The following is a 13,395-nucleotide window of genomic DNA, read 5'->3' as shown; positions in this document are numbered from 1 at the left end:
ACATTAAATAATAATAATGGTAACGATAATGATAATAATAATAATAATAATAATAATAAGGTTAAAATACTGCATCCACATACTTAGACAAAATATTATATCAATTTATCTCAAATGAGCAAAATAATGAAAAATGAAAAACAAAAAACAAAACCCGGACCTTTAACATTTTATACTAATACTTCTGTACTCTTGCTTGAGTAACATTTTTAATGACGTTGTTTTTTTGTTTTTTTAAATCAGTTAGAGTATTTATACAGTGTTATTTTACTACTTTTACTAAAAGATTTGAATACATCTTCCATTCTGGCAAATACGGCTGCAGCTAAATAAAAAAAAAATCTTTTTTAAAGTTAAGTTAAAAACACAACACGCGCTTCCTCGACAACACAATACTATGTCAATTTAGCTAAAATATAATAAAAATAAATAAATGAAAAATGAAAACCACGCCTTTAAGAGATATTTTTACGGTTGCGTCACGTGACCCGGCTGTCAAATATGGCCCCCTCCTACTGGGTGTGAGAGAAGCGACAGCTGACAAAGGAAAGAAATCTGTCAAAAAAGGACGTCTCGGATCCATTTCACAGCGCACAGCCGTCCGGATAACACTGCACTAATGTGGTACGTACGCTTGTGTTTGTCAGCTTGGCTTTTATTTCCTCTCAGCCAGCAGTTTTTCTCTGTGTGGCGCTGCGATAACTCAGCTGTATTTCACCGCTAGCTTGATGCTGCCCGAGGTTGCAGCATCCTTGGCTCGCAGAGGGGACGCGTTTCTCACTTTGGTGACGGTCAGCTGGCTCCACCGCGCTGTATTAGCATAGATATGACATCTTTATTGTACAAACTGTACACATTTCCACGGGATCCTTCCAGATGTGCTGGTCATGTGTTAAAACAACCTTCCCAGCTGATTTAGCCCAGTACAAAGTCTGTCTGATCTACAGCAGGAACAAAAGGTTGCTGCTGTGGAAAGATGTGCTCCTCCTGGGGTCTCACTCACGTGCTCAGATGGCTGTGTGGATTTCACATTTACTGGGTGGATGTTCAGTGTGGCCATAGTTCATATCAGGGAGCAGATAAAGCAGGAGCAAGGTTCACTGTTGGGATATGCAAGGGACTGTGCTTTATTTATCAGAGTAGGGGTTGACAGTGTGCCTTTTTTTTTATATCTTGACCCTCCTTACAGCTATAACTATTTTTCCTTGACCCCCTCCTGAGTGACTGGGCAAAATGCATGACCCTCCCTCCAACATAAATAACCATATTTCACAGTTTCTGGCTATGCTAAATGGTGTGATTGGAGATTTTTTTTTAAGAAAACATGATATTAAAACCAACTTGCAGCTTTTAGGGTTCTGAGGGTATTTAGATAAATACAAAATTTGAGCGACATCACTTTCCTTATGGTGCTTTCAGATGCCTTTAACAAGTATTCAAACCTTTGAACCCTGAGCGTGTTTCTTTCAACAACAGAGGGAAAAAGTCAGTAGGGCTGTGGAGATAAATGATTCACCAATTGCAAGAAATTAGTTGATAAAAAAAAATTAAAAAATTAAAAGCTAGGGGAAAATGTCTAGGGAAATAGGAAAGAAAGCTAAAGAAAAACCATGTTTATACTTATTATAATTCATTTTTAGATTATGTTTCAAAATTATTACACATTTTTAAACACTTTTTCTAGGTCTCTTTTTAAACGTATTTTATTCTATTTATTTATTTCTACAAATTTCAGGTGATTTTATTGTACTTTTGTCCTTATTTCTTGCTAATATTTGGGTTCAGGTTGCAAATCATAAGCACTTTAATGGATTATTGGTAAAATTAAAGATGGAGTTATTATTTTGAAAAAAAAACATAAACATAAACAACAACATAAAAACTTTGCTTATTCCAAACAATATGAAATGCGTTTTTTTCCTCAATCAAAGCTCACAGCAACATATTGCATATACTGCATAGACTGCGTCACATTATCTATTAATTGATCAATTAAATTTCACATTTTCAATCTAATTCTTACCAACTGATTCATCGATCTTTGACTAATTGTTATTTTTCCTGTTTTGGGTCATATTTTCTGTCGTTGTTCATTGTCCTCTTTCCATGTTTTTTGAAAGAAATCAACCCAATTTCTTCATGTTTGAAAGAGTAAAAGTAAAAGTGAGCCAAATAAAAAAAAAACCAAAACTCTCTCCCCAGTGCTTAAAAAAATATTTGAAGTGTCTCCCTCGCTTTTTTTCCACCCCCTCCCGTCTCATAAATAACAAACAGTTCCTTAGCTTACTCATGGAGTCATCCAGTCTCACTATCAGTTATTATTTTCATGTTTTCATGGCGATTTCATCATGAAAAGTAACCTTGCTGACTTCGTTTCCCTCCTTTTTTTCTAGACATCTTTAGCGAGTGAAAAGTGGCAGCCAAACGATGAAGTGTGCCAGAGAGAGGAAGTGACAGAAGAAGGCCTTCATTGTTGCAGACCATCTGTTCAGATCAACCCTCCTCCCTCCCCTGCGAGCCTCCAACGCGCAGTCATGCAGATGAACCCCGTATACGTGGAGTCCTCTGTAGTGCTGGCGGTGGTGCTGTGCGTCCACATGGTGGTCTGGAACCAGCACTCCTGGTGCAGCATCGCCCTCTTCATCCAGGCTTTCTACGTACAGCACAAATGGGACCGTCTGCTCAGGTCGGGGGGCGCCGTGTTCCAGTTCCGTCCCGCAGCGAACAGCGGCATCGTCCCGGCCTCCATGGTGATGCCTTTGCTGGGTCTGGCGCTGAGAGAAAAGTGCTCTGTCTCAGGGAACGTCTACTTTGAGCGCTTCTCCATGGTGGTCACCATCACAGGCATGATGCTGGCTCTGTTTCTCTCCCTGATCGCTCTGGGCATCACGAGACCCGTACCCACCAACACGTGCGTCATCGCAGGCATGGCCGGCAGCGCGATTCTGTACACGACAAAACAGACGCTGACGGTGTCTGAGGTCATCGAGGTCTTAGAGGTACTGCTGATCTTCGTTTATCTCTGCCTGATTGTGCTTTATCTGCTGCCGCGCTGCTTCACGCCCGGAGAGGCGCTCCTCATCGTCGGTGGGATCAGTTTCATCGTCAACCAGCTCATCAAGCGCTCCCTGAACCTGGCAGAGGTCAAAGGTGATCCCGTGAACTACTTCCTGCCAGTAGTAGTTGTGGGCTCGCTGTTGCTCGGTGTTTTCTTCGCCCTGCTCTTCTGCTTCATGGAGTCTGAGACCTGGGTGTCGTCACTTTTCTTCCACATGATGACAGCCGTTCTGGGTTTAGGGATCCTCATGCCGTGGCTCTCGCTGTTCATCGGTCGACACCCCCTCATGTGGCTGCTGGACTTCCTCACGCTAAATGACAGGAGACTTTGTCTGCTGGGGTACTGGGTGTTTCTGGCGGTTGTGGCCACATGTGTCGTGCTGCACCAGAACTACCAGCGCCAGTCAGGCTCCAAGAAACACCAGGCGTCGACTGTTGTCAGGAAGTACTTCCATCTGATTGTCGTGGCCACGTATGTTCCGGGACTGATATACGACAGGCAGCTGCTCCACGTGGCGTCTGTGGGCTGCTTGGCCGTTTTCTTATTCCTGGAGTACGTGCGGTACTTTCGGATAAGGCCGCTGGGTCAGTTGCTCAGACAGCTGCTCACCTTGTTCCTGGATGAGAGGGACTCCGGGCCTCTTATCCTGACCCACGTTTACCTGCTGCTAGGCATGTCGCTGCCCATATGGCTGTTCCCCGGGCCCTGCGCGCCGAAGGGGGTGCTTCCCGGTGCAGGCGGCCTGGTGCCTTATGCAGGTGTGTTGGCCGTGGGGGTCGGAGACACCGTGGCGTCAGTGTTCGGCAGCACCATGGGGGAGATCCGTTGGCCCGGTACTAAGAAAACCATGGAGGGGACTGCGACATCCGTGTTCGCCCAGATCATTGCCGTGGCCATGTTTCTCATCTTCGATGGGAGCATCAATCTGAACTCCACCTACTCGTGGATTGTCGGCTCCATCACTCTGGTGGCCATGCTGGAAGCCTACACCTCCCAAATAGACAACCTCCTGCTCCCACTCTACCTCTTCATCCTGCTGATGCTTTGACTGGACAGATGGCACAAACAAAAACACACCCCTCCCACTGTCCTCAGCTCTTTCTAGGGAGAAGAAAGTGATGAATTTGGGGGAAAAGTGTAAGAAAAATGAAAAAAAAAAAAAAGATGTAACGAAAGTCTGTTTAAGAATCAATGGATCGATCAGCACAAGAAAAGAATAGTTAAGAGCTGATGGATTAATCAAACCGGGTAATCGATACGTCAACAAACCAATGGGGCACAAAGGAACGATGTGCTCCTTTCTGTTTGTGGCAGCAGATGTGAGTTAGCATGACATTAGTCTGTGGCCCTCAGATAGCAAGCCATTTCAGTATCTGTTGCTTTGAGGAATGAGACATTTCAGAATAAGTTTGTAAGAGATGTTAAATATTTGTTGAGTATTCTAAGCTGCGTCTGTAGTGAAAGCGGCGGTGTATGGTTTAGTTTCCATGTGTTTCACCGTCCTGAGCTTGAGGCACTCCAACCCTGACACCAACAAATTAAAATTATGCAACAGGGGAGTAATGCAAAGTGGAAAAATGTCCTTTTAAACACTTCTGGACAGCAAAGACGCTGCGAAACGGCACATTTTGATCACCAACGAGAGCGTTTTCCTATCTTGTTCCTTTTTTGCAAATGGATACACGCCTTTATATTGCCTTTGAAGAACATTATTTAAAGTTATCTCTTTTTCTTAATCAACATTTGTTATTAGATTTATTTTGCCTCCCCGATGGCAATATGAAAGACTTACTGCTGAGAACACTTGCCTAGAAAAGTATATTTTCTATCACACATTACCTACTATTGTAGATGAAAGCATGACGGCCCCTCTCAACTCTTCTTTAAAAGGGCTGATTTATACGTAAATATGGCAGAAACTCACTATGCTCTTGCATGACACTAATGTGAAATTCAGTACTGTAACATGTAAGTACAGTATCCTATGGCATATTTTTGTTTGAGGTTTGATGGGACCCATTAAAGCTACAGTAAGTAACTTTTAAAGAATTACTGTAAAATTTGCTGAAACTGTCTCTATATCCTGACAGGACACAGAAGTTTTTTTTGGAGTATGCGCTGTTGTATGTGAGCAGTTATTGATTACAGATGTCAACTAAGGCCGTCCTGACCCAACAGCATTGCTACAGAAACATTGTGTCCACCCTCTGGTCACCCCCTAACTTGCCCTAGTGAGTAAGCACCTCAGTTTTGAGCTGTAAACCCCTTTCAGCATTGTTGACCATGTTAGCACTGTTAGCTCTGTTTGTGCTGTTAGCAGTATCAGTAGTTAACAATGTTAAACTGGTTTTATGGTCAAAATGAAGCTGCTTGCTCATTGTGACCAGATGGCTGGGCATAGTGTTTTTGCAGCAACACGTTCTGCCTGAAATGTCATTTTTTAATGAAAATTATCTCTGTCATGTACTACTGTCAGGGTATAGTGATAGTTTCTGCAAATATGACAAAAAGTTACTTTTATAAAAGTTACCTTCTGTAGATATACAGATAAACTTAATATATACATCTCCTTGTGATACTGAGCCTTTAAACCCTGCATATTTCTGAAGTCTGTAGATATGCCTCGGGCCAGAATAATAAACAAAGGCCCTTTTCTTTTCAGCAACTTTCTTTTTGTGACAGTTTATCAATTTTGTTTAAATTTGCTTTGTAGAAATGTCCTCAAATGTCGTCAGGTTTCATCTCATCATTCTTGGATGAGGACAACCTGAAACTTGATTTCAGCACGAATGAATTAACAGCGTTATGTTTCACCTGTAAAAGATCTTGGTGGTTTTTTTACGTTGTATTATTAGCATGATCCTACTAGTATGTTGTTTTTGTCATTATCCTTCCATTTTTTAAAATGTAATATTGCATGTTGAGTGCATCGGAGAAGAAAGATAAAATTGGTACGCCATCTACTTTAGTCCATTTGTTTAATACTGGTTTGAGCATCGTGGAGCAGCAAAACAGACACTAATCCTTTTGTTTCTCGGTTTGATTTAAAAATGAACATAAGAGGTTTGTATGTTGAGGTTGATAATCTTTCATCCATGCATTTAAAGTTGCGTCTTAACATGAACATACTTGAAAATAAAAATGCTTACTGTTGTCTGTAAAAATAAGAATCTGCCATCTCGTTTTGACACATGCATAGCATATGGCTGGTTGGAGACAAAATTGATGAGGAGTTGCTGAATAAAGTAGACCTGAACATCAATTGTATTGTGAAGTCTCCTTGGAAGGTTAATAAAAAGCTTAAAAATGTTTCCCAAATTTTCCAGTCTATTAAAAATTCACATTTAAAAATACTGAAATCTTCATTAAAAATGTGGGTCAGTCGCCATTAATCAGGCTACACGGCAGTCAACGCGTCGCTCTGAGAAACAGATGATATCATACAAGACACAAGACAAGCCGTGAGATATTAACAGCACATTTTCTGTGGTCGAAACAGTTCATACATGTTGGTCCTTTTTCTGCCTTTTCATTGAGCTGCAGCACCAAATGCAAAAAGAAAAACCCAAACCTTCATTTAGTGTAGAGAGGTGGGAAAGGGAGCTCTTCAGTGGGTTGCAACCTTTAAAGAGCAAAGAGATGGAAACATGGCAACGTGAGTCTTTGTGAGACATGACACAGTCTTCCCCTCACAAATTAAAAATCAAATTCAAAAGCAATAAAACATATCTTTAATCAATTCAACACACATTGCTACAGCCATTCTCGGTCTGATAAAACCAGTAGCTCATGGTCCTGAATGTTACCTTTATTGACATGTATTGCTCTATCACTATCACAGAGTGATATGGATGCACAGAATGCATTGGATTTTTGGCAATATGCTGACATTTTCTGACTCGTTTTGGCCGGTTGCCGATAACTATACATGTGCATATGTTGTAACTTGTCATCATTTATTTGGAAATAATACAACACACAATTCCCTTGAAATGGATTTTTTTCAAATAATTGCAGACGTCAGTCTCTCCTATACTGAAATTAACAAATTATGCCTACTCTTATTGTGACAGCCCCCTGGTGGCAGATGTAGACATAATGTACAATGCTTTTCAAAATGCACAAATTCATTGGACAAAACATTAAAACTAGTTTAATCTACATTACAGGTAAAATATGACATATTTACTCCTATGTAGCAAATTTAAAACCAAACTATATTATATATTATTATATGTTCCTTCCACTTTAACAGGCTTGGATTATGCTCTTCCTGAGACATTCCTGACAATAACCAAAACCAGGGCAAGTTTGACCTATTAAGTCCACGTAATTACAGCGTCATTGGCCTGTCATATCAGCAGAAAAGTTCATTTTGGGCCGATGCTGATATTTTATTTTTAAAATTGTCATCTGCCAATACCAATGACGTGCTGATATTATTGTGCATCCCTAATGAGTCATTCTGATGGCTCTCCTCTGCTTGTGTTACTGTTACTGTAGATTTTAGATTGACTTTATATGTAGACTGTACAGAATAATGAAAATAACGTTTGTGGACTCCCATTTGAAGCCTTGAGTTCGGCATCTTGGCCATTGATTTCTGTTTTTTTTTTTGGAGCCAGAAGTGACCATAATTGGCCAAGAGCACAAAAAGCTGCATATTTCAGAGAGAAAAACTATTTTTTACTGTTTTGTTTTTTTTACCAATTTGTGGGACATTTTTTGCCAAGTTGCTTATTGTGCTTTCTTCCGTGTTTTTTTTTTTTTTTAAGAAATCAAACCAATTTTCTAAGGTTTCAGAGGTTTAAATGTAAGTGAAGAAAACTGATGCTGATCCAGGTGTTAAAGGGTTGACTCTCACCAGTTGTCGGGGCTCCAGCGGGTGTCCTGGGACTCCATAAGGTGGAAGGTGTAGACGTGGCGAGAATCCTCGGAGGTGTTTTCAGCACTGCGATGCACCACCTCCCCGTGGATCAGGACCACGCCACCTGAACACAGAGCGTGCAACAGCTCACCATCTCTCTTTGCTTTGTGTGGTGCTACACCTTACTAAAGCTTTTTTTGTTATCAATTAATCAAATTAATCCCTTAGTTTATAAAGAATAAAGCAAAGATGTGATCAATTATCAAAGTAATCGTAGATTCAATTGAAGATTAGGTTGATTCATTAAAGGAATAGTTTTATATTTTGGTAAAAACATGTTTTCAGCACCTCTAAAGATGACCAAATGTTACATTTTATCTTTATTATTCCTCAATCAGGTGCCATCCGCCCACTTAGATGTAAACACTCAAGTGTATTACCTTTTTTAACTGGTGCAGCCACAAATTTCTTGTCATCGTAGGTCTGCTCTCGACCGATGAAATCCGTCAGGGGGAAGGTGCCCTTTGGCGTGCGCACCATACGCCGAGAAATGCCACCTGAGGAAAAGTGTGGCATTATACATATGAAGCAAAAAATGTTTGGACATAACAAATAACACAGTTTGAAGGAGAAACAAGGAAGCAACAGTGTAAGTGAGCTTACTGTGGTGTGACCCCGGGATAAACCAGAGGCAGCCATTGTTGACAGTGGCATCTTCCAGGGCGATCCAGAGCCCCATCACTCTGCCCAGGGGCTCCGTGTACAGAAATGTGGCATCTTGATGTGGCGTCACTGACAACAACAACAACAACAACAACAACAACAACAAGAAATCTGCTGTAATTAATTTCATGGAAAGAATGTTCATTGCATTAGTTTTACGTTCAGATTTTCTGTATATTTTTAAAATTAATGTAGCAGCTTTACCTTCTCCACCAATCCCTGGTTGCTGGAGGAGACATAAAGAAAATTATTTTATACTTAACTACCCATAAAGCATCATCTGACACCGCAAGACATGTCATAGATTGATAGAAAAATAGACTTTAATGCTTTACCTTAAAAATGAACATGCTCTGCAGTATCACAGGATTTGCAAGACCCAGCTTCTTCGCTATGCCCTAAGAGAACAACATTTAAAGCGTAAGTTATCTGTTTTTTCCAACCTGGGCCCCATTTCCCTTGTTTTTGGGTCTAAGTGAGTAATTGGAACAACTTTTGAAATTAGTCCACAATTGAGCAGCAGCAACACAGGCTGCAATGTAACCACTTGGGGCATGTTTACACCATCAATTTATGTCCACATTATAAAAGGACCCTTTGGGGAGAGTTTTAAAAAGTTTTTGTTCAACCAGAAATGGCTTCGAAAATGCCATTGCCATCTTATCTAACTTACTGAAATAATGGCTTATTTCAATCAAACCATTCGAAAAATGATTGAATTTTATTATCGTGACACACACCAACACTTAGATTAACAATCTGAGCCTGTCAGTGGCAAAAACAAACGCTTTTAGTGGACATTATTGGTCCAGGATTGGCCAATTATGTCCACTGTGTTAACATGCATGTCCACTGTGTGAACTTAATGTGCTACTCAATACTTGGCCAATTTTTAAAAATTGCGGTTCCCGTAAGTCACTCAGACACAAAAACATGGGGAAATAGGGTTTAAGTTGAAAATACCAAAGTTACCCTCTAATGTGAGTGCTGGTTATTCTGTGACTCAGTACATCATACTCTGATATTGTTCAACAGCTCACATACCTGGATTCTGGGTGAATGTGTAACCTTTTTGTACAGTGGCTCATAGGCATGTAGTGCTAAAAAAAAAAAATGGGATTAGGCATTTGCTCGTGATGTTCCAGATGATCTGATAAGAAATCTTACCATGTCCCACTTTATTTAGCGATCGCTGTTTTGGTACGATAAATTCCCCTGCAAGACAAGAGATGCATTACCCACCTAATTTAATCTAAAAATGAACAGGCAGGTTAAAGAGAATTTCTCCAGAGCTCACCTTTGTCATCAAAAACTCCTTTCTCAAAGAAAAAGCGGATCTTGTCCCCGCTGGTGATGAAATAGTCAGCATTTCCCTGCAGGTCAAAAGGTTAACATCAGTCATCTGATCCAGCAGGAACGATTGCATTACAGAGGAGGGAGGCACAGCACACTGACACTGACTAGACTGTTGACACAAGCGTCTGCTATTACTCAAAAGGACGGCCAGTGAGGGTCAAGGTAAAACACTGTGAATCACTGTGAGGGCTAATGTACCCTCACACCACGTGAGCCTGATCATGAAGGTAAAACATGCTGACTTTCTGCAGTTTAAACGCATGCTTTACCTCCCAAATGACCATATGTCAAGAATCCAAAAACAGAGAAAATTCTTGATGAATTGAAGTAAACGCTGTGTTTAACAACTATACAACTATATCACAACATCCGTTTACATACTCTCGCACAACTTGTGCAGTCTAATCCAAATCCCGTTTACACGTCCTGATCAAGGCAAGAATGTCTTTATAAAAGGAACAGCTGCACAAATGGGGGAACGCAGTTGTCTTATCTTTAAGCCAGCAGTGGAGGTAGTAACAGTGCCGAATCGACCTTCTCAGTTAAAGGGACAGCCAGCAAGATGGCCACGTGGACAGGACGGATGTGACATTTTGACGATACGTTATGTGTGACACACCACCGGGAGCAAAGCAGCTAGCAACAACTAACTCACTGAAAAAGGAACGGCTATCAGGCCATTAAAGCTCGACGGCAGTTTCTGGGAACGAACATTGTATTTTACTATCCTTTACATTGTTCTTTAAACTTTAAACTGTGTGCTCCTTGCTTAGCCCTGTGTGTTTTTCACTACAAAGGGGGTCAACACAAGGGCACCAGCTTGCCAGTAAACGCACAGATTTATTTATTTGTTTGTCTGTTTTCTCTGGTGTGCTCCATGCTCCTGTCTGCTGTTGATTTTTGGATGTTTGTGTGGTGTGAAGACTGTTGAAACCAAATTGACCTTTGGGATAAATAAAGTTATTTGAATTGAATTGAATTGAATTGAATTGAATTGAATTGAATTGAATTGAATTGAATTGAATTGAATTGAATTGAACTGAACTGAATATCATGTAGCACTTTGAGATTTGTTCAAATCTCAAAGTGCTTTATAAGTAAAATCTATTATTATTATTATTATTACTATTAAAAAAGAACAGCAGCTGAAAATATCCGCAAACTGGGACAGGATCAGCCACCACATGACAGGGATGATAAATGATTGTTATTGCCATGTTATGGCATTGCTTACTTTGTAAAGTGTTGCTGACGCATTTGTTATATGTCACACTCGAGGCCGACACTGTTGTGTTACATGTCACATCAGTCATGCATTTTTTGCTTCTGGGGTGCCGACATGCAGTCTAAAATCACACCTGGGGAGGGCACAGTGCTGTGGTTGTTTGGTTTTGTGAAAAAGAGCAAAAGGTGGCATAAGCACGGAAGTTAATAGTCGTCCTATAGCACGATCTCTGTGTGCGGGTTCAATTATTTCTCTAACTAACAGCAGTGAGATCCTACCTGCATCTTTTAGTGCAGTGTGATGGAAAGCATGTGGAAGAAATGTTGTGGGATTAAACTGTGAGTCACTGACACTGTTTTAGACTCATCTCACACCGTGCAGTGCACGTGCTCACCTGTGTTTTGAGCTGCTCGTCATGATAGGTGGAGAAGGTGGTGCGGCAGTGCTGTGGGACGTCCATCTCGTCCACTATCTCTGCCATTCTTCGCCTCAGCTCATCACACTCCTGGGAGGTCAGCAGCCCGTCCAGAACCACATATCCATCCTCTGTGTACTGTAAAGAGGGAGAACAGAGCCGCTGGGTTAGAATCAACCATTCACAGTGCCAAAGCGATCGCTGAAAAGACATATCCTCAGGAGTTTTCTGTCGTGTATTTCCACATTTATACACAAAAGCTTTGTTTTCTCAAATGTATGTCAAATTGAGGATCAAATGTACAGCCTTCAAAAACCTGGAGTTTTAACATTTCACTCCACAACTTGGGTCAAACTGTCCTTTCACATCTGTTTCCACTTTAAAGATGCAAGTTATGTAAGGCTTGTGAAGCAATCTTTGTTCTCTCAAATTTAAACCCAATTAAGGGTAAAATGTACAGCATTTATACATTTGGATTACACAATTAAAGGGAAAAATATCACAGAAAGAGACCTCAGCTCCCTTTTAGTCAGTATACTCAGTACTACACATATGTACGGGGAATGTGTCCACACAAGACCAACCCGAACCTGTTCTGACAGGTTGGTCTCGATGACTCTCCCTCAGGAAACATTGGTTATATTCATAACTTCAAGTTTTTATGTCTTGGTTGTAATCTAAGGCTGAAATTAAGAATAATTTGAATTAATATGCCAATTATTTGCTTGATTAATCACTTATGGTCTATGAAATGTCAAAAAAGAAACATGCTTTTGACAATTTCCAAAACCCAGGGGGAGGCTATTAAAAAATATTAGAATTATGCTGATAAACCTTTCAAAACAAAGAAATTCAGCAAATCTTCACAATTAATTGCACATAATAATATTACATATGCATTCTCAGTTCAGTTACATAACTGATTGTAGCTTGTGTGCTGTGGAGCACTTTGAGATATCAGCTTTATCAATAAGCTTACTAACTTGGATCTCAGTAGCCATTTATTTTCCACGCGCTCTTCCATGCCCCAATGCTTCACGACAAATGTCCTTTTAAAGGCATTTCTCATTTTGTACCATAGACTGTTATGTGCTAAGAATTTGGACGTTTGCTCGTGCGGACCTTACACAGACCACCTGTGGCTGCAGCATGTTATGTAATGAACCTGAAATAAGCGTTCGGGTAAACCAACAAAATAATGTAGGAATATGATACCGTAGATGAAAAAAAAAAGTAATGTGAAATGAAAGATGTACGAAAGCCACAGCTCACAGTACGTTCTGTACATTTTTAATGCAATACTCACCTTTTGCACGTCCCGATCTGTCATAAAATCCATGATTGTCTGCTCCGAGAGGTCCAGCTCCTGGTGTGTATCACTCGGTCAAACTCCAACCTGCAGCGGCTGATTTCCGGCCATGTGACATGTCTCTGTCAATTAAACTGTGACCACACGGCGTAATAGGATTTTACACTTTAACTCTTCCATTGCCACACAGAGGTATGTAAATCGTGCCAGCTGTCTTGCTGTAGTAGCTCATCATGGCCTCTAGATGTCGCCCATGTCATTGCTGTAAGCACAGACTGTGGCGTAACATGGAAATATCTACAGATAAAAAACAGCGCCACCTCGTGGCCAATCGGATGTATTGACTGGATCTAGAGGCAGTGGTAGATCGTTAATGTTTTTTTTTTTTCCTAAATATATTGAGCCTCCCCAGAGCGACACAGCTTTCTTGTTGAGAATCCCT

General features: G+C 40.7%; 2 protein-coding genes across 2 annotated transcripts; one reads left to right on the top strand and one right to left on the bottom strand.

Moving 5' to 3' along the window:
* The first annotated feature begins 511 nt into the window (after positions 1 to 511).
* Positions 512 to 4,227, top strand: dolk (dolichol kinase). Its single transcript, XM_042508954.1, has 2 exons — positions 512 to 624; positions 2,394 to 4,227. Exon 2 carries the CDS (start codon positions 2,535 to 2,537, stop codon positions 4,104 to 4,106), a length of 1,572 nt encoding a protein of 523 aa, XP_042364888.1. The 5' UTR covers positions 512 to 624; positions 2,394 to 2,534; the 3' UTR covers positions 4,107 to 4,227.
* An 86-nt stretch (positions 4,228 to 4,313) lies between these two features.
* On the bottom strand, positions 4,314 to 13,063 carry phyhd1 (phytanoyl-CoA dioxygenase domain containing 1). Its single transcript, XM_042508955.1, has 11 exons — positions 12,951 to 13,063; positions 11,624 to 11,782; positions 9,946 to 10,021; positions 9,816 to 9,863; positions 9,693 to 9,748; positions 8,984 to 9,046; positions 8,853 to 8,874; positions 8,589 to 8,717; positions 8,366 to 8,482; positions 7,923 to 8,049; positions 4,314 to 6,680 (listed from the first exon to the last, which is right to left on the bottom strand). The coding sequence occupies exons 1-11, from the start codon at positions 12,981 to 12,983 to the stop codon at positions 6,632 to 6,634; spliced, it is 879 nt and encodes a 292-aa protein (XP_042364889.1). The 5' UTR covers positions 12,984 to 13,063; the 3' UTR covers positions 4,314 to 6,631.
* Positions 13,064 to 13,395: the final 332 nt, after the last annotated feature.

The sequence above is a fragment of the Plectropomus leopardus genome, chromosome 20, assembly GCF_008729295.1.
Source record: "Plectropomus leopardus isolate mb chromosome 20, YSFRI_Pleo_2.0, whole genome shotgun sequence".
NCBI lineage: Eukaryota > Metazoa > Chordata > Actinopteri > Perciformes > Serranidae > Plectropomus > Plectropomus leopardus.
The sequence above is the reverse complement of the archived record's forward strand: the minus strand, read 5'-3'. Positions and strand labels throughout refer to the sequence as shown.